The sequence below is a fragment of the Polyergus mexicanus genome, unplaced genomic scaffold (assembly GCF_030449975.1).
Source record: "Polyergus mexicanus isolate NDT 795.1 unplaced genomic scaffold, iyPolMexi1.0 SCAF_4, whole genome shotgun sequence".
Classification (NCBI taxonomy): domain Eukaryota; kingdom Metazoa; phylum Arthropoda; class Insecta; order Hymenoptera; family Formicidae; genus Polyergus; species Polyergus mexicanus.
In genome coordinates, this window is record NW_027223324.1 from 11,287,198 (window position 1) to 11,313,862 (window position 26,665).

Here is a 26,665-nt window from a genome sequence, read left to right on the forward strand (position 1 = left end):
TTAATTTCGAGTGCGCCGACCATCGTGCAGGTATCTATTAACGACCATTTTGAATTTTTTTCTTCTCTGCGAAAAGAAAAACGAGAGACGGATTCGACGAAATGGAAGTGAAATTTTAATTTGAACGAAAACGTCGATGAAAGGATTTTTGTGAAGCGTGTAAATTCGGCACGTTTATAGATACGTCAAATTTTACGTCCATTAATAATTTCGATTAGTCCACTCTCGTGATTTCGACACACCGCTTTTCACATACGCTCATAAAGATGGTTCTGTTGACGAGCTCGTCAAATGAATCTCTTTCTAAAAAACTTTAACGATCGACAGTTAACCCAGTTGCTTGCGCCTGTGATGCTGAATTGATGCGAGAAGAAGCGGCTTGACGATTCAGAGGGACTCCATAAATCAATGTATTTCGGTATCGCGGAAGCCACGGTATTTATACAACTCTAAATTCGCACACTTTGTGTCCGGGTATCCAGCTCGCGCTCATATCACCCTCGTCATGATGCTGACTGCACGTTGGTTTGCGACAAATTTGATACTTGGCCAAGTGTGGCTCTCGATCCGAAACTGACTCACTCGGCTCGCGTTGGGGACCAAGTTGGAAGTTGGAAGTTAATAGCTCGGTATCGGATCGGCCAAGATCAATTCTCTGAAGAGAATTCCGTGAACGGGAGGGGATTTAAAGAGGTATAAAGATGAGAAGTACGCGAAAACGAGCGCGATCTGATCTCAGCATCGATAAACAACCGTTGAAAGGGGTTGCGCGGTATAATAATAGAGGGTAACTGGAGCATGGCGTCGCGACAACTGTTCTTGAGTGATGTGAAGCGAGATGATGCTTTCTCACCTCTCCGTCTTTCGTCTTTAAGTGAGACCAAGAAGCATTTCTTGTTTGGAACCGTCTTGTGTCTAAACTTATAATGTTTCGCATTTGATATTGTTTATTAGAGCCGCCATACATACAGTTGTCTCTAACTTGAGAGAAGCTTCATATTACAGAGATTATTAGTTGACATCAATGCAACTTACTTTAATATTTTATTGTTATATATCATGAAAATACAAAATATTTATAGCATTTAAAAAAAAACATGAGAAATAAATAAATTAAAAATTCCCATTTTATTCGTTATCTTCTTCTCGCAGAAAGCGAATGTATTGTACTTTATAAAGATATTAAAACACATTATAATAAATATTAATGTTATATATTATTAACAACTATTTGCGCTATTTAATTATAATACTAAATCGCGTTGCGGTATAAATATCAGTGTACTTTTTTTCACGCCTTAGAGATTGGTTGTACGCGGTAAATTATGGAAGAGACATTGACAAGTTTGCAATTTTTGTACATGTTATTATAAAGGCGTTACCGCGCGGATATTAATTCCTTCGATAATATATTAACAAAGATATATGAGAATTTATAGTAGTTGTACATATTCGCGTTGTCGTAACCGGCAACGGAATTGCACGCATTCTACAATACTTTGGCATTGAGTGCCGCGGATAAAAAAGGCCATATATCCCATTGAATTTATCGCATTCCAAACTGCGTGACCCCTAATGGTTCCCCAACATTTATCACAATCAGTGCTCTCAATTGGCCGGTCGGTCGGGCGTGGGTTGTGTGGAGATATCGGACAATCTCCGGCGAGATAAAGAATACTGAAGAAAGCTACACGTCGACCGCTCAGTCGTATTGTTATCGTTTTCGCGTCTTATAAAATTCCGAGCTCGATAACTAGTGTATTGTCTGCTTGTCGTCTAAACCGCGTCGCGACTTTATATTTTACCATTTTAATTGCTTTCAATTATTTATCGATCGTTTCAATTTATAAATATTGATACAACTAGTAATCGAAGCTCTTGAAGGAATGCTAATTATACAAGGATAATTGCAAATTGAAAAAGCAGTTTTATAACTCCCATCAATTCTGTTCACGCGGCTTTGCTCGAGAGTACGAGTCGGAATTCGCCGGTTTTTTTTTTGCCCCTATTAAGGACGAGATTTCCAGGATGTCTTTCTTCTTTCCCATGCTTTTCGTCGAGAGGAGGAAACGCGACAGAGCCTCAGATGTTCTTAATCCGTTCCTGCTTGTAAGAGCGGATATATTCACACATATCGATTTTGCAACATAAATTTATCCCGTCGTATCTTGTCACTTGCTGCGACTTGTTCCTCCATATCCATTGCGACTTTTTTGTACGCACGTCGTTGCGAGATCTGCGACCCTTGAGTACAGATCCCCGCATTCAGACACGATACGCTTTTAGATTCGCGAGTGACGTGATAGGACTCGTCACTATAAGTGTCGATTGATCGAAACAACGCGGAATGTTCCCGAGAGAGACACGAGATGAGATAAAAGAATAAAATACAAAAAAAAAGAACAGGAACGAATTAATCATAAAAAAAAAATGATATTTATATATCGAATAAGGTCAAAATTTAATTGATTTTTTTTTTAGTCAAGTCTTGAAGCATACTATGTCCAGTTAAATTATACTCGCAAAGATTATGCTCACTTCGGATATTTTTAAAAAGTACATGTTGCTCTCTAATAAGCGTTTTCTCACGTCTAACCCACTACCGTTTCCCACAATGGTCGGTTTATGCTAATGCTACGTGGCAAAGCCGAACGGCGGTGATCATGGTAAAATGCAAATTATACCCGCGGCATTATTGCACATCTCGGTATTGGCAGTTATACGGGCGCTTATTGGAATTTATATCACGCCTATTTTTCTTCTCGAGCGAGAGAGCATCGTTAAAAACCTTAAGAACTCATCTCTAACGAGGGACGTTCGATACCTATTTCTGTTGAACAAGGGTCGTCTTTTGTTAGCGTGATACAGCGTTTTTTACAAAGTTTCGTAAAGTCGAGACATAAGTCGATATATTTTATTACTATCATTCTCTTTTTTAATCAGGCAACTTAAAGATTGACGAGACAAGCTTTTTTCGTGCAATCAGATCATTTTTTTGTAGTTTGGTAATTTTTAATTAGGAATCAGTTCTGCAATTTGATGACTTATGCTTTAACGGCCCAATGTGCACCCATGTAATTTCGCACGATCGTTTCACAGCTTAATTTTTACGAGGAGGAAATTAGTATGGGCTGTGGCGAGCGTTAAACGCTCTCGGAGCGATGATCGATGACAATTGACTCGCCACAACCCTCATCGTCGTTCTCGCAGAACGTTATATGTGACCATTGTTGTTTGACGAGTATGATAGATAACTAAAAGACGAGACTATTCGTCGTTAAAATAATGATCGCTATTTTTTTTTTTTTCCCCCAGATGGACGTCTCTTTTTCAATTATCAAAAATTTCTCGCAGTGATAAGATATGATTGACGGCGATTCGGACGTGCTTATCGATTCTGCAGTCGATATAAATAGGGTGCATCATTTATCACTGGATCAATTGATTCATTAAGCATCCAGTATCGAAGGATTCGTATTTTATATCGGGTCATTGAAATGTTGATGCGATGAAGTTCCATAAGTCGCGCAATATATAACGATTTCTATAATCGCTTTAAAATCACCATAATGACAGAATATTGACAGAAACGTATGGGCGATTGCAGTCATTTATAAACTGTAAATTACTCTCACAACAACTTAATGCAGAAATAATGAGAGTGTATAGATTAACATATTCAACAAATCACTAGTTTCCAGAGAAAGTTGAAGGAACGTCTGCTCGCAATTAATCGAAAGAAAGATCAAGGGTCAATATTCCTCGTGAGTCAGAGTCTCTTATTCACTTTCGATTTTCCTTCGCATTCCGATTCGATATGATTTATGCGGGAGTTCATGAAGCAATTACTTAAGCATGACATCGATTGTTATATGTATACTGCGCCCCCTCCCTCCCCCTCCCTCCCTCCTCGCCCCTCCCAAAATCAGCGATACGATATTTCATGCAAGTCAACTTCGATATTTTATCGTTTTTATTACGCGCAATCAGGCATGTAAATTTTTTATTAAAAAACATTAGGTTTTTTTATAAAATTAAACCGTTAATTGCCTCTCTCTCTCCTCGATTCGTTCGATTGTACAATTTCGAAGTGACTTATGGTACACCCTATACGTGCAGTTATGACATTACGTATTCATTACGTCGGGATAATAATACACCAGTGGTAAGACTCGGCTCGGCAATTGCGACAAAAGCTTCGGCAAGTAATTAATCCGATGTGGCTGGCGATAAGTATAATGAAGGAGGAACGGATTCGCCGTATTTGTTTTTAATTGCATATTTATGACGTAGATGCCTTATGTGGTCGCCGTACCTCGTAATAATGCTTGAATATAACTCGCGGCTATACGAGTCGTATTTAAAATTGAATTTGCGCAAAATAAACAGATAATTTATTTACAATGTGAGGGATAATCATCTAGAAATAATATAATCTGTCAATAGCGTTTACGTTTGGGCGTATTAAAAAGTACCTTAATTAATTGATAATTATTGATATTTATTACATTTGTGTTTCATAAATTATAAATGTATTTATATTTTTAAATTAATTGACTTTAAAAATATAAATACATTTATAATTTATGAAACACAAATTGAAACACATTGAAAAACATTGAAATTGGGTTAAGTCATGCTAGCTTTCCAAGAATGACGGTAAGATGGAAGTTGATCGCGGAGCCCTCCGTAATCGCGCGATGAAACGATGCAGCAAAATATCGGGTTGCGAGAGAAGCCGCGGTGGTCTTAATCCTTAACCCGTAAACGCGAATCGGTTGCACAATCACGACTACCAGTTCGTTAAATGAAGGTTTAAGACCGAAACTGCACCCTTTGTCGGCACTTGGCCTCTCTTGTGCACTTTTTAATCGCACCGTGTACCGCGGTGAAAAAAATTTCCCCCGGAAATATTCCGTTCTGCCGAATTATATATGTATATCAATCCGAATGAAATTCGAATTTAAAAAAATAACGATTCTCGTTTTTATAAATCTTACTCATCGTGCGATCGTCTGGGATCGTTATTAACATAGCAGATTGTGAGCAGGCATTAATGTCGCATATATCGATGCCGACGACGAGCCACGCATAACGAAACGACTAATAATTTTCCGAGAATAATTCTCCATCGCGTGGCATATACGAAGCGCGTGTAAGTACAGTTGCCCTGTTAAAGCGAGACGCGATGGACCACCAACCACGACCGCGCGCGTGTCATCCGTCAAATTACCGCAACGCGGCATTCCTGAGAACGCGATCTACGTTCGAAAGTCGACGTATATTGACACACACGATACAATCATATTTATCCGTATTTCCGTGATCTCAATTACATCTTAATGATAATGATGCGAAAGTTGAGAAATATCGTGGGAAATATTACACTTTTTTTTCAAAATTAAAACGAGATTTGTTTTCCTAACTATAATTGATTTAAATATATTTTATAAATTATGATTTTTTTATATATTCACACGAATATTACTATGAAAATTGTTAAAGATTATCGAACGTGAAATTGCAGGATTGCTTATTACTTTGTATACAATTCGTGACTCTATCTGATTGCTTATTTAACAGCTGGATAAAGATAAAATAATTTAATTAGATAATACATGTCGAGCTATTTCATAATGCTACTTATTTTTCGTGACATTAATACGTCCATTTGAAATCAGACTTATATGCGGGCATTTAATTCCGCGACATAACGCACTGCCTGTATTTCTGTAAAAAAAAAAAAAAAAAAAAAAAGTTTTTGCTAGGATGCACTCGTTATGTTTTACAGCGACTGCGTGTATAAAGTAATCGTTCGTATAACGTATCCGTCTAGCGTTAGAATCGAGAAAGAATTCATCGGCGATTTGCAGTTCGATATCGCGACGAGGGTCCGTAAATCATGCTCGCATATCGTTGGCTTCTCTTCTGATATGCGTCTAATAAATCGTTCTAATAAATTGTCCACAATACACGGTTTACACGATTAATGATACTTTCATCCGCCGCGCGCAGATAAAGTCTTTCTCTTTACATCGATGCATCCATCTCTCGTTGCGTCTGACATCACACGCGCGAGCGCCTCTTTCTCCCGGTGAGATTTATCCGGCACGCGGCGAGTCGACGTTTACGAGAGCGTTTATCGTTCAATCGATCCGGTTCGCACTTTACGCCGCGCCGTTAATTCGCTTAATATGTTATCCCGACAAATTATGCGTCGCGGTAGTTAATACTTATTACGGATTCGCGGATTGCTTGTTTGACGAGGCACGCTGAGAATTGTGCGGTCGCGAAGTAGGTGAAAAATTTGTCGAGTATATCGATGCGAATAAATTTATATGGAGTCTTCGATAATATTTATAACATTATTAATCCTGATCTGGATTTTCTATTTATATAAATTATGAAAGATAAAATTGCAAAATAATTTTGATTTTATATCATTGAATTTGGACATACATATATTGTATAAAAATTGCAGAAATAGAAAACAATGAATAACGCTGTTATAAAAAAAAAAGAGAGAGAGAGAAAAAATATATTCTGGACTTACGTAGAAAAAAAGCTCGACGCGATGAGAGTGCTTCGGCACGCAGGTGAGCGCTTCCGATCTGCAACATCCGGTGTCGTCCGAGCACCTGTGCAATATAGCGCAATGTGGAACGTAGGTGGTTGACGGACTCGGATAAACGTCACGTACCGGGATGACTCGCGCACGTGGCCACTGACAGCTGCCTTCCCTGTTGACTTGCATCGCGTGCTGAATGGCCTCTCTCATTTCAGCACCTAGGGCAAACATTGGATCGGTAAAGTTAATCTCTCGCGCGCGGTCATTAATGCAATAATTGTGAAAAGGTAGCAGATGTGACTAAACTTTCCAAATCTAATCTCGGTGCATAACACAATTGCATTTATTTTAGAAAGTTGAGATATATTTATTTGTGACGATGACATGTTATTTTTAATGCGTTTCTCTTCATAACTCTTTTAATCCTCCAACTCTTTCGTAAATCTTAGGATTTAGAAAACTTCCAATTTTTTAATTCAGCTTGAGAGAGAGAGAGAGAGAATTATTGCTTTACATATAAAATCTTTAAAATACTACGTCAAAGAAATATTCTGCGTGTTGTAACAAGTATTATCATACTTTCGTATATATAAGTCATTAATTAGTGTCACACCTTAGTAAACGTCCACGGTAATAAAACGAAAAGAGACGAGAGCGGATAGGTCAGATTAGAAGAGAAGTCTATCTTATCGCAACGAATCTTCGTTACTCGTTCATCAAATTCATCCATTTCGAGAGACGCATTTAGTTACTAGTAATATACGGAGAAAGAGAGAGAAAAAGAAAAAAAAAGAGAGGCGAGAGGCTCTGTGATCAAGATCGATACATCAGGCGGGACCGAAAGATCACGGCGGGTAGTTTGCTTCGCGAGCGCAGATGCATTCAACATTCAAGTGACATAAGTCACGAGAGCTTTCTATTGATTCAGCGCGGAGATAACTAATCGCTTTCTACACGCGTTTCACGTATCATCGATAATTACGGCGACGCTGTCATTCCACATAATTCGTTTGAGCGCGCAGAGAAACCGCATTGTAGCGGAAATCGGGTAAATTCTAGTACAAATAATAACAGCGGAGAAATGTCAACGGTATGGAAAGGAATTTGAAGACCGTATATGCCATTTGAAGAATAGCGAATAGAGATCCATCACCTGGTGATCGCGAGTCACGAGATCGGCTTGATATATGATCAGTAAAGAGAAAGCATATTTTTTTTCTGTCATTTAACGTTTTCCATTTTTGCGATCGGGATTATTCCGAATGAAGAAGCTCGAGATGACGGTGTCGTATTTTCAAATGAAAATATGACAACTTTAAATTGCAAATTTACGATCACTTGTGATGAAACGCAACTCGATTGTGCGTTCATTAACGATGTTAATCGGATCAAGTTCGCCGGCTGCGCGTTTTATGAATACGGCGTCGAGGTACCATGTCGTTTTTAATCGAAAATTATTGCGATGCGGTGAATTCCAACGGTTTATGCGCGAATTATCCCTCATCAAAATGTTATTTGTCTCGTCGGATCGCGAATTAATTTATTGATCGTCGTAGAATTGGCTACGCGTGGAAGATATTATTATTACGATATGATATATATATATATATATATAATTATAATACATGTTAACTTACAATTCGGATGTCCGAGAACTATTGGCTAATGTTTTGTTATAAAAAATGCTTGTTTTAATGACTATAATTGATATAATTATCGATACATATCAGTTATTAAAATATCCAAGTTGAACGGTATGGCTGTGTCGATTTGAAAAATGTTTTTCAACATCGCGCGCCCACTCGACTAAATTATTTTGGAAGAGATTTCGGAAGTATACGCGCGGAATTGTTCACGCCGACCTAATCTCGAGGGACGATCTCGCTATGCTAATTCCCGACGTAGGCGTTACTCTCGGGACTGACACGAGATTATATCGGCGCGTTCACAATAGAGGCACGAGCATCGAAAATTCTGAAGTATGTGCTCTCACCATGCGCATCCTCTATTCAAAGATATTCCGGAATATATTATGAGAGAAAAGGATTAGATTCGGTCGCTTTCACTATTTTATAATTTTTTAAATAAGCCCGGGAGAATATCATGTGAGAGAGACATGTATATTATATATATAAACTACGTTAATCCTATATATATTACTGGTATAGGAAGGACCTTACAAAATCGAGTTATCGATAATATTAGCGCATTTTTTGTTTTTAAATGTAATTTTGATTAGGACAAATTGCTTTAGTTTGTCTTGATGCAATTTTTTTTTTTGCGGTTGAAAATGGTCGAAACTATTTAGTTAAATTATTAGGAAACTGTAAAACTATTGGAAATATAAAACTAATACTCTTTATTTATATATGCATTTTTATTTTTCTTCATCTGGTTTAGTCTTATACGCACAAACTTTTGCCGTCTTTTTATTTTTTCTTTCTCTCTGAGTCAGCGTAAAAGTATTTGATCAACGGTGTCTACTGGTTCTATAGTCAGGGTGTAGTAGCATACCCAATGAATAAATCACGTTGCAAATATGCAGTATTATGCGAATTAACGGAATGTGATATCATCCGTGACAAGTACGCGAATGCTTTTCACGAAAGCTTTATGCGTTCTGCATTTGCTTATCGCGCATATTGTTTACGATTGTAGTTCTCTTTTTGTTAACAATATAAAATAGTTAAAGATTTTTTTTTATCATTAATAAAAAATACAAATTACTTTAAGTATGCACGGAAGATAATTTGTGTAAAAAAAAAGTTGCGATCTTTCGAGCGAGATGGCGAGTGATAATAAATCGATTTTAATCAATCGAGATATGAATCAAAATCTCCCAACAATCTCGCGGCGCGTACGTGCGCGTGTACATATACGATCATCGTTATTAATTTACATATTAATAGCTTACGAATTTTGTTGGATGTCTTTCGTAGAAATTCCGATCACGATATTACGAAATCGAGAGCGTTACCTCGCGATTCGATATAAAAGATTAATCATACAGTAAGAAGTGACCGTTCCATATTGAATGTAATTGATGGTAAAAGGTATTGCGAGGATAAAAAAAGATTTCAAAAGACACCGGGTATAAGATTTATAGAATGTGTGTATTAATAAAGAAATAAAACTGAAGAAACGGAAATGTCAATATATATAATAAATGTTTTGCTCTCTTTACAAATAGTATAAAGACATATTTTGATACATCGACGTCTGCTCGTTAGAAGCGGACATTAGTGAAAAAAGCAGTTCTCCTTCTCCCTTATTTCGAAAACAGATGTGAATGGTGATTGCGCAATTGCATCAATCGAGAAGGTGCAATGCCTCGAGCGATAAATACAGGCGTGCGCTAGGAGTTATATTGCAATCGGAATAATATAGCACGGGCAAATTTATATTGCGTGTCGTGTGTGGCAGATAATTATAAAAACGTCTATTACACTAACTAGACAGTCAATTGCGTGCGATATACTACGCTGCGATTATAATACAATGAAATGTTGCGGATCTCAAGGTACACGTTCGCGATTTTTCGCGTCGAATAGCGGACACGCGTACATTGTTGGATCGCGATTCGTGATCGGCGATTGATTTATGCATGACTTCGGTTTCATAATTGAAAGAGATTACTGTTACGTCTTTCGTGTTCGCCCCTGATTACTGCAAACACGAACATCCGCGTACATTCGCGAGGCAATTTTGTGCAAGGCATTAGATAGGCGGATAAGTGCGCCGTGAGTTTTTGTATAACAAACATTTGCGCATGCATACACGATGAAAAGTACATGGATAATTACTGCAATATCCTCGACATTCGAGAAATATATTATTACGTTGATTGAACATCGCTACTAAGAACGGACCACCGGCGTGGTTTTTAATAACGATTAATAACTATTTCGGAGCATCTTCGCTGGGTTGTTAAAATTAATTGAGTCAGATCAACGGTGAAAATATAAAACGACGTTACGCGCGTATTTGCATAAACCGATCACGACGCGAATCGCGATCGCGATCGCTTACAAACTGCTCTTTTAATGCGCACCCCAATCGCCCGCGCATTTTATTCATCAATGAAGATACTATTACGAAAGGAAAATGTCGAGGGTCGTTCTTACCGTTTTTATTGTATTGCTGCATGTTACTCCTGGTTTCTTTGACACCCTCGCGAGTGCCTAGCGACTGCCACTTGTGAACGCTATGCGCAGACATTGGCGGATAGTCGTTTTTTGCTTGGTATCCGTTATACTGAGCTCCGGTGCCGCTATCGTAGGTCCTCTGGTCCCTGTAATCGTAGTGCTGATTGATCGATGGTTTCGGCGTAGTCGTCGTCGTAGTCGTCGTGGTCGTGGTGGTCGTCGACGTGGCGAGGGTCTCGTCCTCGTCGCCATTGTCACCGTCCGTGTAATCCTGCGCAAGTAATATATCGGAAAAATTTTTTTAAGGGATTAAATAATATAATTGGTAATATTATTATATATATATAAATATATGAGAAATAAACTATAATTAAAATATAATTAAAAAATAAGAGACAATTAAAATTTATCTTTCAATTAAAGAATTGCTGAAAGAGAAGAAACGCGTGATACGTTAACTCTTCGTAGCTTTAATTTTTTGATTTCTTACATTTTTGTTCCCATATGTAATAATTGAAAGAAACTGGTGCAAAATGATGGAAGATGAAAAAATATGTGACACTATTCGCAGTCGACGCGCGTGCAATGTCTGCATACATATATTTATCCGCGAGGCGATTTCTTTCGATTGTGGGTGGTGAACACGTCTCCGTGAACCCTCGGCAGATTTTTTCTCTGAGATAAGTTTAATAGGCGAATTTGCATCTCTCTCTTCGCGCCGTATGCACCTCTGCTTTCCTCTCTCCTTCACGATAGTCGATCCGCGAGCTCAAAGAGAGCGGGGACCTACTTAATCGCTGTCTGCAACATCTGGAGTCTTTGATGTCGAGCCGCTTAGTAAAAACACGCGACTGCATGCGCTGAATCTAGGCAGACTTTCTTGGGGATTGATTGTCACGTACTTTCAATTCTACGTGCGTTTTCCGTTTTATTGGCAGATACGCGGAATCATATATTGATGATATCTGTGGACGTAGCAATGATAAAAATTTAAGAAAAGCTAATATAAAAGCATGTCCAGCCTTGCATATATATTGAACATAAAACTGCACATATGTTGAAAAATATTTATAAATTACTTGTTTTTGAAATTTAAATATATCTTAAATCTATCATTTTATTTGTAGAAGGAAAAAGTCTCACACTTATATTATATTAGTTTTGAACTGCGAGAAAAATTTAAATCTGCTACTGTAAAGAAGGAAAGATTGAATGCCAATTTATCTAGCGTTTTACGAGCAATTGCTGTTTATAACTTTTCCGCGGACAGTAAGTACGAAATGAGATTTTAACGGGGATGAATTAATCGGTCTCCTGAATGAGTAGTCGGTGTAAAGCAGACACTTGGCGATGAATCAAATTGCGCAAACGTTTACCGTGCTTATCGTGTATCGATCGTGATCGGGCCGCTCCTCTAGCATTGATTGAGCTGTCGACTTGTACAAAAGGATTTGTTTCCCTAATGAGGAATAGTTTCTGCGAACGAGACGAGAGTGCCTTGTATCATGCGCTCTTGAGTTATTGAACTCGAGCAGACAGGATTTTACAGAAGCTCCTTTGTTTCCGACAACCTTCGTACGCGTTGTGCAACATGTGGCTTTAACGGCGAAGGTCAATTGTTTTGAAACTTCTGGTACATATATATACTATGACATTAAAAATTAACATTTGAAATGGTCCATATAACTGTTATACATTTGCATCATATTGTACGAGATCAATAATTACTCCGTAAGTTTTGAGATTGCAGTTAATATTTGTCGTTGTTCGTTATCAATAATTTTTAGTTGCATTTAAAAAAAAAGAAAATGACAAACTGCAAAGTTGAAAAAGTTTTTACCCTACTTTAATTATTTAAAAATCTATCGAGGGCAACATCGTGAAAGCCAAACGGCTTATTTAAATCCGCCTTTTATGAAATGTCAGAAGTTTCGATGGCGGAGGAAAAGACTCGGAACTTGAAGATTTACCATAATATTAAATATTTGTCAAACACTTTGATCCTCGCTCGTAGAAAGCGGATTAGACCGTCGATAAATTTAAATGTATCAGGTAGCAAATATCCCGATGTTTAAATGTATCAAGTATATATATCCCGATGTGCGCTATCATTAACGATACCGAAGGAATCAGGGTCGGTGAAGGGTCAGCCAGTCCCTAGGTTTAAAAACGGGCCCGCGGCTCCTCTGAATCTCGAGTTGACGTATAACCGGTACCGTCTGCATACGGATGCGCAAAAATCGAATCTCTAATTTGTAAATTTCTTTTACGCCAGTATTCATTTATTCGCCGCTTTCTATAACAATTTCTTAATATTTTTATAGTACTCTTTCCGTCTTATGTCTATATTTAAAATCATTTACTTATCTAATTGATATACATTGATTCGCGCGCACAGTTACAGATGCACCCGTGAAAGCATCGATTCTCAAAAGCGAAGAATCACTCACGTGGCGATCGTTCGCAACGACCGTTACTCCGCATTAAAGTGCACGGAATCGTATTTACGGCACGATAAAGATAACCTTGGCAGGATGTTAGAGCGGGCCGGGATACACTTGTTACACGTACAGAGCATACACGATCGCTGTCAATGATTCTCGGAATCGAGTGCTTGGATTTTACGAGCGACCCGGGATCAAGGGTCGCCGGCGTTTCTGATTGCCGCCGAGAATTCGTCTGTCCGCGTGCTGCACGTCTGCGATTTAACGAGGTTGTGAAAATTGACGATAAAAATCTCGGGTCGTCGACACCGTTATTTATTCTATTTTCAGACAGCTCGCGCTCAAGGATTTTGCTTGTAACGACGTTCGTAACTGATAACCGACTGTTTGACTATTGTAAACTAGACCACATACATCACTTCTGTGTGTGATAATGTAAGAAATTTTTTTCATTTCTCTCTCTCTCTCTCTCTGTCGCGTCGACGAGTAATCGCTCTACTTACGCGACTGATAATTGAATTTGGTGCGACATGTTTCACGTCTTGTTACACCCGTTTTCAAAACCTTGATAACTTCTGCGAATGATTTGATAAATTATAGTGATGTACATCCGGATCATTTTGTCATCCAGCGGAATATGAATTAATTTCATCACTTTTTGAATTTTTATATTATCGTTATATTTGAATATCATTAGTAAACATTTTTTTACGCGTCGTGAACTGGCAATGAGACGTAAAGAGAAATTTGCTCATTGCAGACATTATCGTTGTTGCTTTTATTGCAATAAAAACATGATGAGATTTGACATGAATCGCTGTTTACGCGGATGATGCGATATTCTGGATTGAGAAAAGATCGGCATTTTAAAATATGTATTTTGAAAAGTTTAAATAGAAAAATAATCAATATATTTTACGAGTTAGCGTTTTATCGACGACGCTTTCGACACTCTACGTAACATTACGAGGCTACTCGCGATTGAATACATGTATGGTATAAATCAATATGCGTAGGAATTTTCACGCGATCGTATATTATCAAGCGATGCGGTAGCGTCGCAGAGCCAATTATGTACATAAAAAGTGACTGGCCATGCGATTATATTCACGCTATATCTTTTAGAGATACTACCAAATAATTTATTCGGAACTTTTGTATGATAAAGCGATAGAATAGTGTTGGAAAAGAAAATGTCCATGTACGCAAATACGATAACGTCATATCTCGCGTATACATATCGAAAAAAGTGCGAAAGAACACGTAAATTCACATAATTCGCGTTTTATCTACCGCATTATTCATTACGTTAATACGTATTAATTATTTGAATGCTGGCTGAGCACAATTGCAAGGTAATCAGGTAGTATATACAATGTTTGTGGCCACGGTAAAGCGGGTTTACCACTTGCATCGAGACGGCGGTTAAATGGCGACAAAAAAGAAAAACCAATCGAACGGAACGCTGGTATTTGCAGCCGGTCAACGTACGACGAATGTGGTTAGAAATTAGATCGAGCGAAGAATGTCTAGAAGTGTAAAAACCTAAGAAGGGAGGGTGTAAGCGAGAGAAGGCGGTTCTCGGGGCGCCCTGAAAAACGTAGCTCGCAGCGGCGCGTCGAATATTAAGAGGTATTAGTGCATAATTCGGTGCACCTCCTGTTATTAAATATTAGATTCGCCCGTCGCGCTGTACGCGGCTGCGTAGACCACCCAAAAATTTTGCGGGGACCCACGCACAACCGGACGACGTCGCAATAATTTTTCTTACGGAGATCCCCGCTCTCCGTGTCATCGGATTTGCATAGCTTACGCGATCCTTTCACGTGATCGACGTGATAAATCAGTATGAAATTTTGAAGAGAAAAGTCGAAGAGAGAGAGAGAGAGAGAGAGAGAGAGAGTTTGTAAGCGTAAAATAATTGTAAGTGACTGTATTTTACGTGAATTTTCGCAATCGAATAATTTCACAAATATTGTTATATGCGTACGTTAATAGAATCATTTATCTTAGATCTTGATTTAGGCTTGCGGCGATAATTACGAAAATGTTTCATTGCCTCCGATGGACGAGTTTTGAGCGTTCTCGTGATTCTTTTTCTTCTTCTGGGAAGAAGAACCACTACTCCCAAGAGAGTGTAACCTGCCCACGGCGTGTATATCCGATCGAATTAATATTCGTGCATCAGATAGCGCGCTGGAAGACAATACAATAAGACTTGAGGCAAATCGATCATATTTTAGATAACCGATCTCCGCGCTAAATAAATAAATAAACGAAATAAATGATAAAACGACCACCCACATTGAACTAAGGACGGTTACATTGACATATGAATATGACCGGGAGATATCTCGTTCCGTTTGTATTGATAAAATGATCAATCTTCTTTATACATTAGAGTCATAATTCAAATGTGCAACAAAAAAAATTGTTAACCGATTAAATTCATATATTTTTTATCAACGCCAAATGTCGATGTACGTATTTAAAATGTCTTGAACTCTATGTTTAAATGTCTTTATATAACTAAACTTGGCGACGTTCTAACAATATTATCAGACATTGCAAAGTTAAAATAAAAAAATCTCGATATCTTGTATCGCAGATACATTAATTACGATAACGTCGACCAATTCTATTGTTTCCGCGCTACTACTCTTGAACGCAACAAAAATGCAGAACCAAGTATAGGAGGCATGGCACGCCGATTCTGTGTGATTGCCATACGAAATGTAGTCTCGATCGTTCCGAGAAAGGAATCGAGTCGCTGCCAGGCTGTCTGCTACCGCGAGTCGGTGACATTAGACATGGACGGCCATAGACGAATCATGATCCCCATCGCAATGGCTTAAAGCTATTTATAAGAATGACTGTGTGTCCATCGATCGGTTTAATCGATACGACTACCGATTACAATGATTGACACCGTCGATACAATGATTTATAATATATATTTCTTAATATCATCGATATCTATAGGATTACATTATTATACCAGAGTGAATTATATTGTTAAAGTATTTTTATGCACGTTTATAAAATTTTGAGAGTTGCAAGATTATAAATATCTTGATAAATGGATTAATTAAATATACATGAATTAATTAAACATTTATACCTATATAAAGACAAATGCTGATATGTACCATATATGTTTAAATTGTTTTAAACATTCAAATAACTAAATAAAATTGCGATATCTTATTATAAAATAAATAACGACGATGGCATCTCGCGGTCGTAAATATTACAAATACTCATAATATCATCACTTTTATAATCTAGAGGAGAGGGATTACGACTTATGTTTATTTTTATGGTACAATAAAAAGAGGAAAGAAATAAAAATCGAACAAAGTTGATAATATCTGCTTTCGTAATTAATATTTTGCCTTTCACGTGATATTAATTGCCTATGCATTTATTGCATCAGTATTGGCTAAAAGTTCGTTCCAGCAATAATTTCTTGGCCTTTTCAAACTGACCGATTTATTAGCACTCTGACCACTTTCTCCATCAAACGATATTTATGCGATTACGTTTGAAATATTGCTTTATTCGTACTAGATGTAAATTCAATTCGGCGGCATTTAATTCGATGATAGAAACGATCGAAGCCGAAGTTATTTCAGTTGTTCCGACCGAAGTACGAGAGAGTTGGTCTTGCTTCGGAGACTTTTAAGAATATTTTTATCGAGGTCGTGCTACACCGAAAATAAAGTTCTTCCTATCGCAGAAATTGGCAACGGCCCAAACGGAATTCTCAAGATGAAAGTACTCGAAAGAGTGTGCTATCCGTCTCGTGAGAGACGTCGACGCGTCTCACGGTCAAAACATTGTGAAATTAAGTTCCGACTGAAGCGTTTTATAAATAACATCGTTATAATCGTGAGAATCTCACTGAAAATTTTTCGATCTGATTGTTCTTTCACGAAAAAAAAATATTGTTGCTACTTAAACCATGTATTTTGCCAGCAATACACGGATTTTAGTCGCAGAATAAATTATAATAATTTTGCTGAAAATGTCATTAAACGGTAATCAATCTGAAACAATCTTTAGACTAAAATTGTTCGATGGTGGCAAGAGATATTTCAAGCGCGGATTGATATTTTTCACTCTTGATCCCGTCAAAATTGCAATTGAGTCGTTATGTACATGATAAATCTGATATTTCGCTAGCTGCTTTCATTAAAATTTACATAATGTGAATTCGATGGCCGACTAACTTATTCGACACCGATTTATCTCGGCGATACAGGATAGAAATTTAATTCGGAATGACGAAAATAATACGAAAGAATATCTGACATGCGTTAATAAAACATTTGCTTTTGAACTGTATGTACAGTTGAGTGACACGTTGTATGTATATGTGTGTTTGTATGTATGAATACATTTATTTTATCCTGCCAAATTCAGAACAAATTTCTTATTAATTTGGTGCGATGGCTGCATTAATTGAACTGTTTAAGTTATGCCGAAATTTGTAATCAATATCGATAATTTTTGATTTTGTAATGCGTGATTGGTATAAATCGCGGAGCTGAACGAAGATGCGTTGGTTTCAATTTATATTTAATTTATATTATACTCGATATTCTTTTGCTGAGAAAAACTTCAACTTTAAATTTATCGACGGATTTTAGTTAAACTGACAGGAATAATTCTACGTAAAAATCGATATCGAATAAAAAATCCAGTCGAAGCGGCGAGTGGGAGTACATATGTTCCGGCGCATGTGAAAAGGGATAAACAGCGAAATGCGATATCCAAGGGAAAACTGTCGGATGCGCTTGTCATTCGGATCTCTTTTACGATTCAGACAACGTGTCATCGAGTGAGACAACGCGGCACATGCGACGCGTAGCTTCGGTTCTCGCTATCAGAAAGAGGCAATGTTTCGTTGATCGATTTTATGAGGCGTTTACCGATTATTTAGAGCTTTCCTTGGTCGTGAGGATTCGCAGACGCCCGTTTATGCATTCGTAATATAACTCGCGATCGATACAACACTGTCGTTTGCTCGTGTGTACACTGGCACTGACATTTTTAGAAGCGATGAATCAAATGACCAGATTCTTCTCGAGCCATCCCCACCGGTCGTTCTTTCACGGGTGGTCCACATGCCAGACCGCGGAATCGCTTACGAGTACGTGACCAGTGAAACCGAGCCACTCTCGATGATTCACTCAATGATCCTCGTTTGCGGTGCCCGGCTGTCTCCAGCAACGCGTCAACGGTTAATCGATTTACGACGGACAAAATGACGTGAATGACGTGAACGTCAATCAAGTCAACGAAGGATGTAATTTAGGCTATCACGAACGCATCGTTTACATTTGTTGACTCGATCGAACGCGTAACACACTGAAATGTTGAAAATAATAGAAACCGTCGCATCCGCAAAGAGTAATTCTTAGAAATCTTTTTAGAAAAACGTCAGTTCCTCGAGTTATTCGAAACTTGTGCGACCGTAGGTCATAGATCGTACATGCTGAAAAGGCATTTCGTATGCAACGTTGTCTGCGACCAACATTCCCCGACCGGCAAAGTCCACTCGTACATCTTCGGCCGTAATAAATCTCGATCCAAAATCCCAAGCGACTTATTTTACTTTTTCCAAATACCAATAGCCTTTTTATTATGTTCTTTTCATCGCGCAGTATTTTGTACCAATATTCTCATACAAGTTTTTTTTTTTCTTTTTTGTGATATGTATCGTGTTATGTCTTCGTGCGTTTTCTTCTTCGAATATGTTTGGGAATAATAAACGTTTATAAGATGACTCAAGTAGCTTTTAACAGCGCTCATCTTCGCGAATGATCCAACGAGATCATCCAGAAGAATTGCTTAACGTAACGCATAGTTGTCGGCTATTAAATGGGGGGAAGGTGCAACGCCTGTATGACATCATCTCGCATTCACGCCTAGGAGAATGCGGCGCGTTGGACACTCCTTAGAAAGTCTTGAGGGTAAACAAACGTCGGAAAATTTATTTATTCGCATTCATTCAGCCCCTCTATGAACGATAAATCTTTCGTACCCTTGTTGCGCGCGCCAAACGATAAATCCGGCAAGAAAAACCGCGCGCAACGTGAAAGATTAACAAGCTAAGTGTTAAGCGAATTCGGAGATAGTGTTTCTATCCTAGAGCGTTTATAAAGTCATCCGTCATACCGAGATAATTCATTTATCATCAGCTCCTCCATCTTCAGCCATGACATGTTTATTCTTACTAGATTATAAGCTGCAAATGGCGAATGTTGTTTAGAGAAAACTTTCTGTAAGCTAATAATCAACTTTTATTGTTAGATATATCCGATGATTATCTGAATGTGTAAGAATATCAGGGAGAGTATTGTTCGATAAACGTGCAATCTTTGTTGCACACAAATAATAATAATATTAAGTGGAATAATGATCTAAAGAATCCTCGACAGCTATTCGATCAAATGGATTTAGATCGCTATCGTACCGATGGCAACAAATGAACCGTGCAGTGTATCATTGGCTTGATACGCAATCATTACGGATTTTAAGTGGCGACTGTCGATAATTAATGGCAAATGCATTTATAGTGTATTCATAGACGGGCTTCACATGTTTTATAGCGCGATTTGTCTGTCACATTTTCTTATAAAATTACCGTTTATTTCGAAAGTCGATAAAAATAAAAATCTCGCGAAACTCTTTATAAAATTGATGATATTAGGTACTTTCTTTCACATATTATAAAAAAATTTTCGACGAATAAAAGCCAGCTAATTCACGAACTTAAGAGCGTGTATTTTTTACAATGTTAGAACGTATGGCGATGCTGAGAAACATTCTATTACATTTGGTCAGCCTATACGAGAGTCACAAACCGTGTAAGCTAACGACTCGCCTTGGGCACGGTCGTTTCATCTTCCAAGTAAAATCCACCCTCTTGGTAGACCCGTTACCTGCTATGCTAATTGACCGGTAATGGGTTCAATGAAAATCATCGTTATTACTTGGAGCGATGGATCAACCGCGGTGGGTTATTAGCAACAATATAACGGTTGTCTTTGCAGACACCGCTTGCGCGAAGTGCCGCAAGAAAAAAAAAATCAAATATTATATATAATTAAATACCCCGAGCGGGCTGGGCCGCCAAGGTTTCAGTTTTGCGACAAATACTCGTTTCGCGCCAGAAAACAGGATCAGGCGGATCCGATTTAATCACCTTATTTCGGGCTCCAAAATATGCAGATTTGATTTCGCGTGCAGAAGCAGGCGTATACAAGGGAGAAACGAGAAAGAAAGAGGGAGAGACAGAGAGAGAGAGAGAGAAACATCACACATGGACAACGGCCGGGCGGAGTGTCGCGGCGAGATAAAAATAGCTGACCCGCATGAAAATGATCGCCCAGAGAGTCTTCATTTAACCCGCACAGTGCATGTCAATCCGTTGCGCGTCGCGACAGTAATCAGGTCTGTTGTAATATTTTTGCGCAATGCGTCTCGGCACAGTATTGTCGGCGCGCGTGCGCTCCACGTCATCCCGCGAATGAATATTAATATTCAGCTTTGGTCTCTCTCTCTCTCTCTCTCTCTCTCGTGTGTCTCGCACGATCACCTTGTACGTATACCACATTCGTTCCCAGAGCGCACAATTAAGGCGACAGAGTGAGCGAAATATGCAAACTTACATGCCATCGCGATCCACGTGATCGAAAAATATGCGGAAAGTCGAGAATAGCAGTCGTGAAGAGATCGACGATTTTCTCAGAAGACAACTTGTAATACAAGAATAATACGTTCTCCAAAAAAGTCAACGGCGATATTAAGAAAATTAAGGAGCGGCGGAGTGACTCACACAACTGCAATTCTTGTCGTGCTGTTTGCACTCGAGATGTTTTATGGCGATGTCATGCCTAAGACTCGTGATTATATGCAGAACGCATCCGCGTTGCGAATTGAAAAACATCTGGTGTAATTGCACGACACTGCATAGAATCGCGAACCGTCTTCCTTATCGTGTCAGGTAATAAGAGTTACTAGGTAGGTAATTTACGGACACCCTCTATCGCGGGGGAACAAGCAATTAGCGAGATTTAATTGTGCCGCGCATCATCATCGATGCTATAATTTATAATTTGATCTTGTGCAATTTCGCGTCCGCAACCGTCCGAGATTTTTTTTCCCGTTTCTCACTTTTTTTTAAACTTTCTTGAGTCGCGGCTTCTGTGTAGTTAAGTGTCGGTAAAAAGCATAATCGATAAGGGATCGAGGTGCGCAACAACTCATAAATCGTAATTTATCGCCGTGATACCTTACCATATATTCTAATTACTTCTCACGTCTTTATTCAGAAGAGAGAAACTTTCGATGCAAATTGTCTCGCTGTCTGTCTTTGTTACTATTACATATATATTTATAAATTTCTTCTTTATTCTTTAATTTATACGCTTCTATTTTATATATTGTTTATTGTATATTATTTATTTTTTAAATTGCAATAAAGATTTTATTTAACGAGATAATAAATCTATTCCTAGAAAATAAATAGATATCAGTGGCGTAGAGAAACGTATTTCGTCAAAAGTACCGTTAGGTAAACATAAATATGCATTAGTGTCTCTCGTCATGACAATTTACAAGAGTAAGGACGCGTATTATTCTATCGTTAAATAAATGAAGCTACGCATCTCGTTCGCCTGTCGTTTTAAATGTAAGACAATGTCGAGCGATGCATAGATAACACACTGCACCGTTATCCGCGCGATGTTCTCTTCGACTGTCTTCGGAACGACTTTTACACTTTTACAGTTTCCAGTTGGCGATGCGTAAGAACGCGTTAGATAACTGAATGCGCGTTCGTATTTCATCAGATGCATTTGGATTTTACTGTCAACACAAGTTGCGCTTTAAATTAAATATTGCGTTTTTAAATGATAATATCGGTGGAATGAATCTTCGAAGAGAATTCGATCTTAGAAGCAGTTGATCTTGCTGGCATGCTTTTTTCTAATGCGACTGTCAGCATGATCGACTACGCGACCTCTTTCGCGTTGATGGTCAACGGTTGTTATTAGGCTATTACGTTATTAATGGCAGGTTTGCTATACGCTTTATATTTTGTGTTACTAAACCAGTTTCGAATTAGCGGTTAAACCAGCCGGACGCGCTCGATCGACTCTGGAAGATGTAATTTATTGACATTTGTCGCACACATGTCGGCGATGCGTGCGCGCAGACACTGTATAAGTCGAAATGCCGGCGACCGGTGCGTAATCGATCACGCTTGATTTATCGATAAATAATACCTTAATGCGTTAGTTGCTATTTATTGTGTTACGCGACACTATAACGATAAATATGGAATATGTATGATTTCTCCCCTTGCGATCACACGATTTAGGCAAAAATCACGATTTGACATATTTGAATTTTTAATTACTCGCGTCGGTCGTGTTTCGTGCGCGAGTTCACAGCTGCGATACCGCACGTTCTTTCGAGAATGTCTTCAAGTCCGGGATAAGTAACGGGAGATCAGATACACCCGCATACACGCGGCGCATAAATTACTTGTCCGATGGCGTCACGTCTGATCATTGCTTGAACACGCTTTCGGTGAAAGAAGGAAAACGTTACTAACAGTTCATTTGATTTATACATCTCATTACTATACAACAAATATGGAATATGCATGATTTCTCTCCTCGTGAAATATTGTCTTATTGTGTCGCTGAATATTTTTGACATTTATCGATTCTATATTCATATCTATTGCCTGACTTGTTGTTGCGTCGAACACGTGGAGTCTCCGACAAGGTGTTAATAAGGCATTACCTAAAGTCCGCGTCGCGACAGAGAGAGAATGCGGGGACGCTAATTAAGATAATTAGCCGGTGATAAGGCGTATTGTCGCACGTACCTTTTAATTTTCATTTTGTTCAATAATCAGCTACACTTACAGGCCTATTACGATAATTAATATCGCTGTGATATTCCGCGAAAACAATTCGTCGTTACGTCGCGATTTTGTGCATCATGTGTACTTTCTTCTCTTCCGATCTTTCTCATCGTCAGATGAAAATGTCGAAAGAGAACTCGGGACATTTTCCTTACCTCTCTCGGATTGATTTGTAGTTATTTGCGTAAACACGATGGTCATCGCCAAGTCTTAAACTTTGCGACAATGAGTTGTCCGGCATTTTCTATTAACCGCGAGTCGCAAAGTTTTCAGAATTGAGGGCGGAGATACGAGGGACGTTGCGCCACGACGAAGTAAATCATTCATTCATAACGATTCGGTAGTGTTTACGATATTACTAATGAGATTTTGCGTTGGGAATTCTTTGCTTTTTCTCCTATTGCATTAGAGAGTTTAGCGTTACGAAATATCTCGAACATTAAGCTTGCTCGGGGAAAGCTCCTACATCAATTTTTTTTTTCGTAGGGAACCAGGAAGCACCAATCATCTTTGACCTTTACGCACTTTATTTTATCATACTCGCTACTCGCGCCGTTATTTAATCATAAGCGCATTTAAATGCGGCGATTATTACAGACTTTTATTGTGAAAGGAGTTCCAATGTCTCGGTTCTCACAAGTTTCTATTCAATATCCCGTACTTGACGACACTTAGGACTAGTTTCCTTATCGCGGTATTGTACTCCATAGGCATTCGACTGCCTACGAGATTCTAGTCATATTCAAAGAGCCACTTGACCGTCACCTTTGTATAAATACCGGTTGCCACCGTCGCGCTTCAAAACACGAGGTCTCGTTGAGCCGCGGCCTTAACTCGATACCCGCTGATACAAACGGGTGGTTTTCAACGACTCGGACATATTCTGTGACTAATCGTGAGCGTGAAGCCGTGACGCAACAAAAGATGCTTTTAGAGTCACGCCGCTCGTTGAAACGTCACGGCGACAAAATGCTCAGCCAAGGTTTTACGGGTTACATCTTCATTCTAGACGGGCAACAGACGTGACCTAATTGATCATTCGCCATTAATCAAGAAGCAATATTGAAAAATAATAATATTGAGAATTTGTTGCGCCTATATTCTTCGCATCGCGTTCGCGATTGACGAATAAAGACGCCGAACTAAAGGGCTTAATGCAACGATGATTATTTTTTCATATTCCGAGTTATCGAATTTTTCGAAATTTCACAAAATATATTCCAACGTTGTTCATTATGTCGATGAAAGTACTGTTATCGTTGCGCAATCGTAAGAGCAACGCAATGCGACACGACGACAATGACAACAATGACAATGCGATTTCTTCTCGATACGAGAGAAGCCATTGAGGGATCCGTCGTACGGCAGTCAAATATACTCAACCTTCATTCGTAGACAGATTGGAAAGTGATTCGAGCGACCCACGTGGGACCCTCTGGGGAGAAGCCGTAGGTAATTAGCCCTACATCGCTAATGGAAACGCATTTCCCGCAGGCATTCGGTGTTTCGTTCTTGGACGCGCCGTTATCAAGTGACGCGAGACGCATCGACGACTCACATCTCGATCATCGTCTCGGTCAAGAGCCGCTTCCTACGAAGTGAGTGTGATGACAGCGCGCTTCGCTTACTCCCGGCAAGTCTCTCCCGGTCGCAGTCCCATCCGGGCAAATAAACAGAATATCTTCGCGCACCGTTCGCGCTTGTGTGCTCGCTCAAGCCAGACGTGTAAGCGCTTCAGGGACCGGTTTCTAAAATAGGATTTAACCCTTCCTCGATCGGATATCGTCTCACGGATTAGGAGGGGGGGGGGGGACGTGACTAATTCTCCATATATTACTCCGATTTATCGTCGACTCCGCGATCGGACAATTTACTCGCTCGCAAAGTGTTCCATAGAGATTGCAGATGGTGAAATTCTAACAAACTTGGCTGCGAGAAGTCTCGTATCTTAGCAAACTGACAAATTGTGTCGATGTTTTAATGCCAACGAGCTTCGCCACCCACGCATAATACTCGTTCGCGCGATGCTCTCTCTCTCTCTCTCTCTCTCTCTCTCTCTCTCTCTCTCTCTCTCTCTCGGATTCTTGAAGCTTTCTCGTCAAGAATTCGCATTCGCATATCGCTAGATCGTTCGATATTGTATCGCGCAACGAGATGCCTAGGGTCGCGAATATGCGCCCGAGGAAGACGCGTCTCTTTCGCGCCGAAATAGCAGCGACTGAAGATAGACGTCTCACGCGCGCCCAGTGTCTAACTGGCGAATGTAAACCGCGTTGGAGTCTGTGCCGCGACCGGGTCGTTGCTCTTCTGGACAGGTTTGAATAGAACCTACATCCGTGATTCCGTTTTAGAATGATTCGCCGTGCGATAACTGACATTCCGCGATCACACACCGCCGATCTCTCTCTCTTTTTTTTCTTTTTGCGTTGATTAAATATAATACATCAAGCCTTTCCTAGTACCAGTCGGTTTTCAATAATGCGTATTTTATCTTTGCTGCAATTCTCGATTGCGCGCGATAATATAGATGCATCGGTAAGATAAAGAAATAACGAAAGAGGTAATTAGTCGCTAAACTTTCTATGCTAATTTTACCGTGCGATTTATCCATGACATATATGTCACCGTAAATGAACGAATCAACACTCGAAATATCTGCGTCATTATCTGGTAGCACGAGAATGCGAAAACACGAATTTTTACTTATGCAAATTAGACATAATCGAAAGTGTTATCTTAATGTGCGCATTTAAGATTAGAACAGAGTGTGCGAAATGAAATTCGATTTTACTCTTTACATAGGTGTAGATATTATATAATGATAGATCACTTTGTAGATATAATGATGAATTACTTTATTTGTACATATTTTTATCGTTTTATGTGAGTTTCGAATGTAAGCGAATGGCAATTGAATTACGCACGCATGTACGACTTGGCGAAACTAACAATACACCTGCCGCCTTTAAATCATTTGTGAGAACGATTGATGAACACCGACAAATTCGCCTTACCATGCCATTAATATAATTCGCGCTGCAAGATAGACGTCTAATAATATTGCGAAATCATTACTTTGTACTGACGTGCTGCCAATGAGTGACCTCGATGACGTCGAGGTTGTATCATTTATAAATGTGGGAAAACCGACTCGGTAATGCTTGCAGATCGCAACACAGCAAGATAAAATGTTAATGATGTATCACATTTAGCGTTTTATTCTGTTCAATTTGCATATATATCGATTATGATGCTTCTAATGCAAAATCTGCAATGTTTGATATTTTATACGAATGATAAGTTTCAAGACTGTGATTTATCCAGATACAAAACTGAAGAAAAAAAAAAAAAATTGTTTTCGCTCGATAGCCATTGAAATGTCAAAGATATCGTACGCGTTATTAAAATGCCAGAGTCAAGAGCGACGTTCACAAAAATTCCACAACATTTGTAATAAGTCGCCGGGTTAAGCGTGGTAGTTTTTATATGGTAGCGAAAAAACGCCAGAAGCAGACGGGACGAGATCGAGATTAGCGGATCGGCGTTCATATTTCTGCGGGAG

General features: G+C 38.9%; 1 protein-coding gene across 1 annotated transcript in view; it reads right to left on the minus strand.

Moving 5' to 3' along the window:
* Positions 1-26,665, minus strand: part of LOC138932171 (probable elastin-binding protein EbpS) — a 76,927-nt gene that overhangs the window by 30,268 nt on the left and 19,994 nt on the right. The window contains exons 2-3 of the mRNA XM_070293747.1: positions 10,693-10,984; positions 6,554-6,786 (exon numbers count right to left, since the gene is read on the minus strand). Of these exons, the coding sequence (XP_070149848.1) occupies positions 6,554-6,786; positions 10,693-10,984 (525 nt within the window). The remainder of the gene's footprint in view (positions 1-6,553; positions 6,787-10,692; positions 10,985-26,665) is intronic.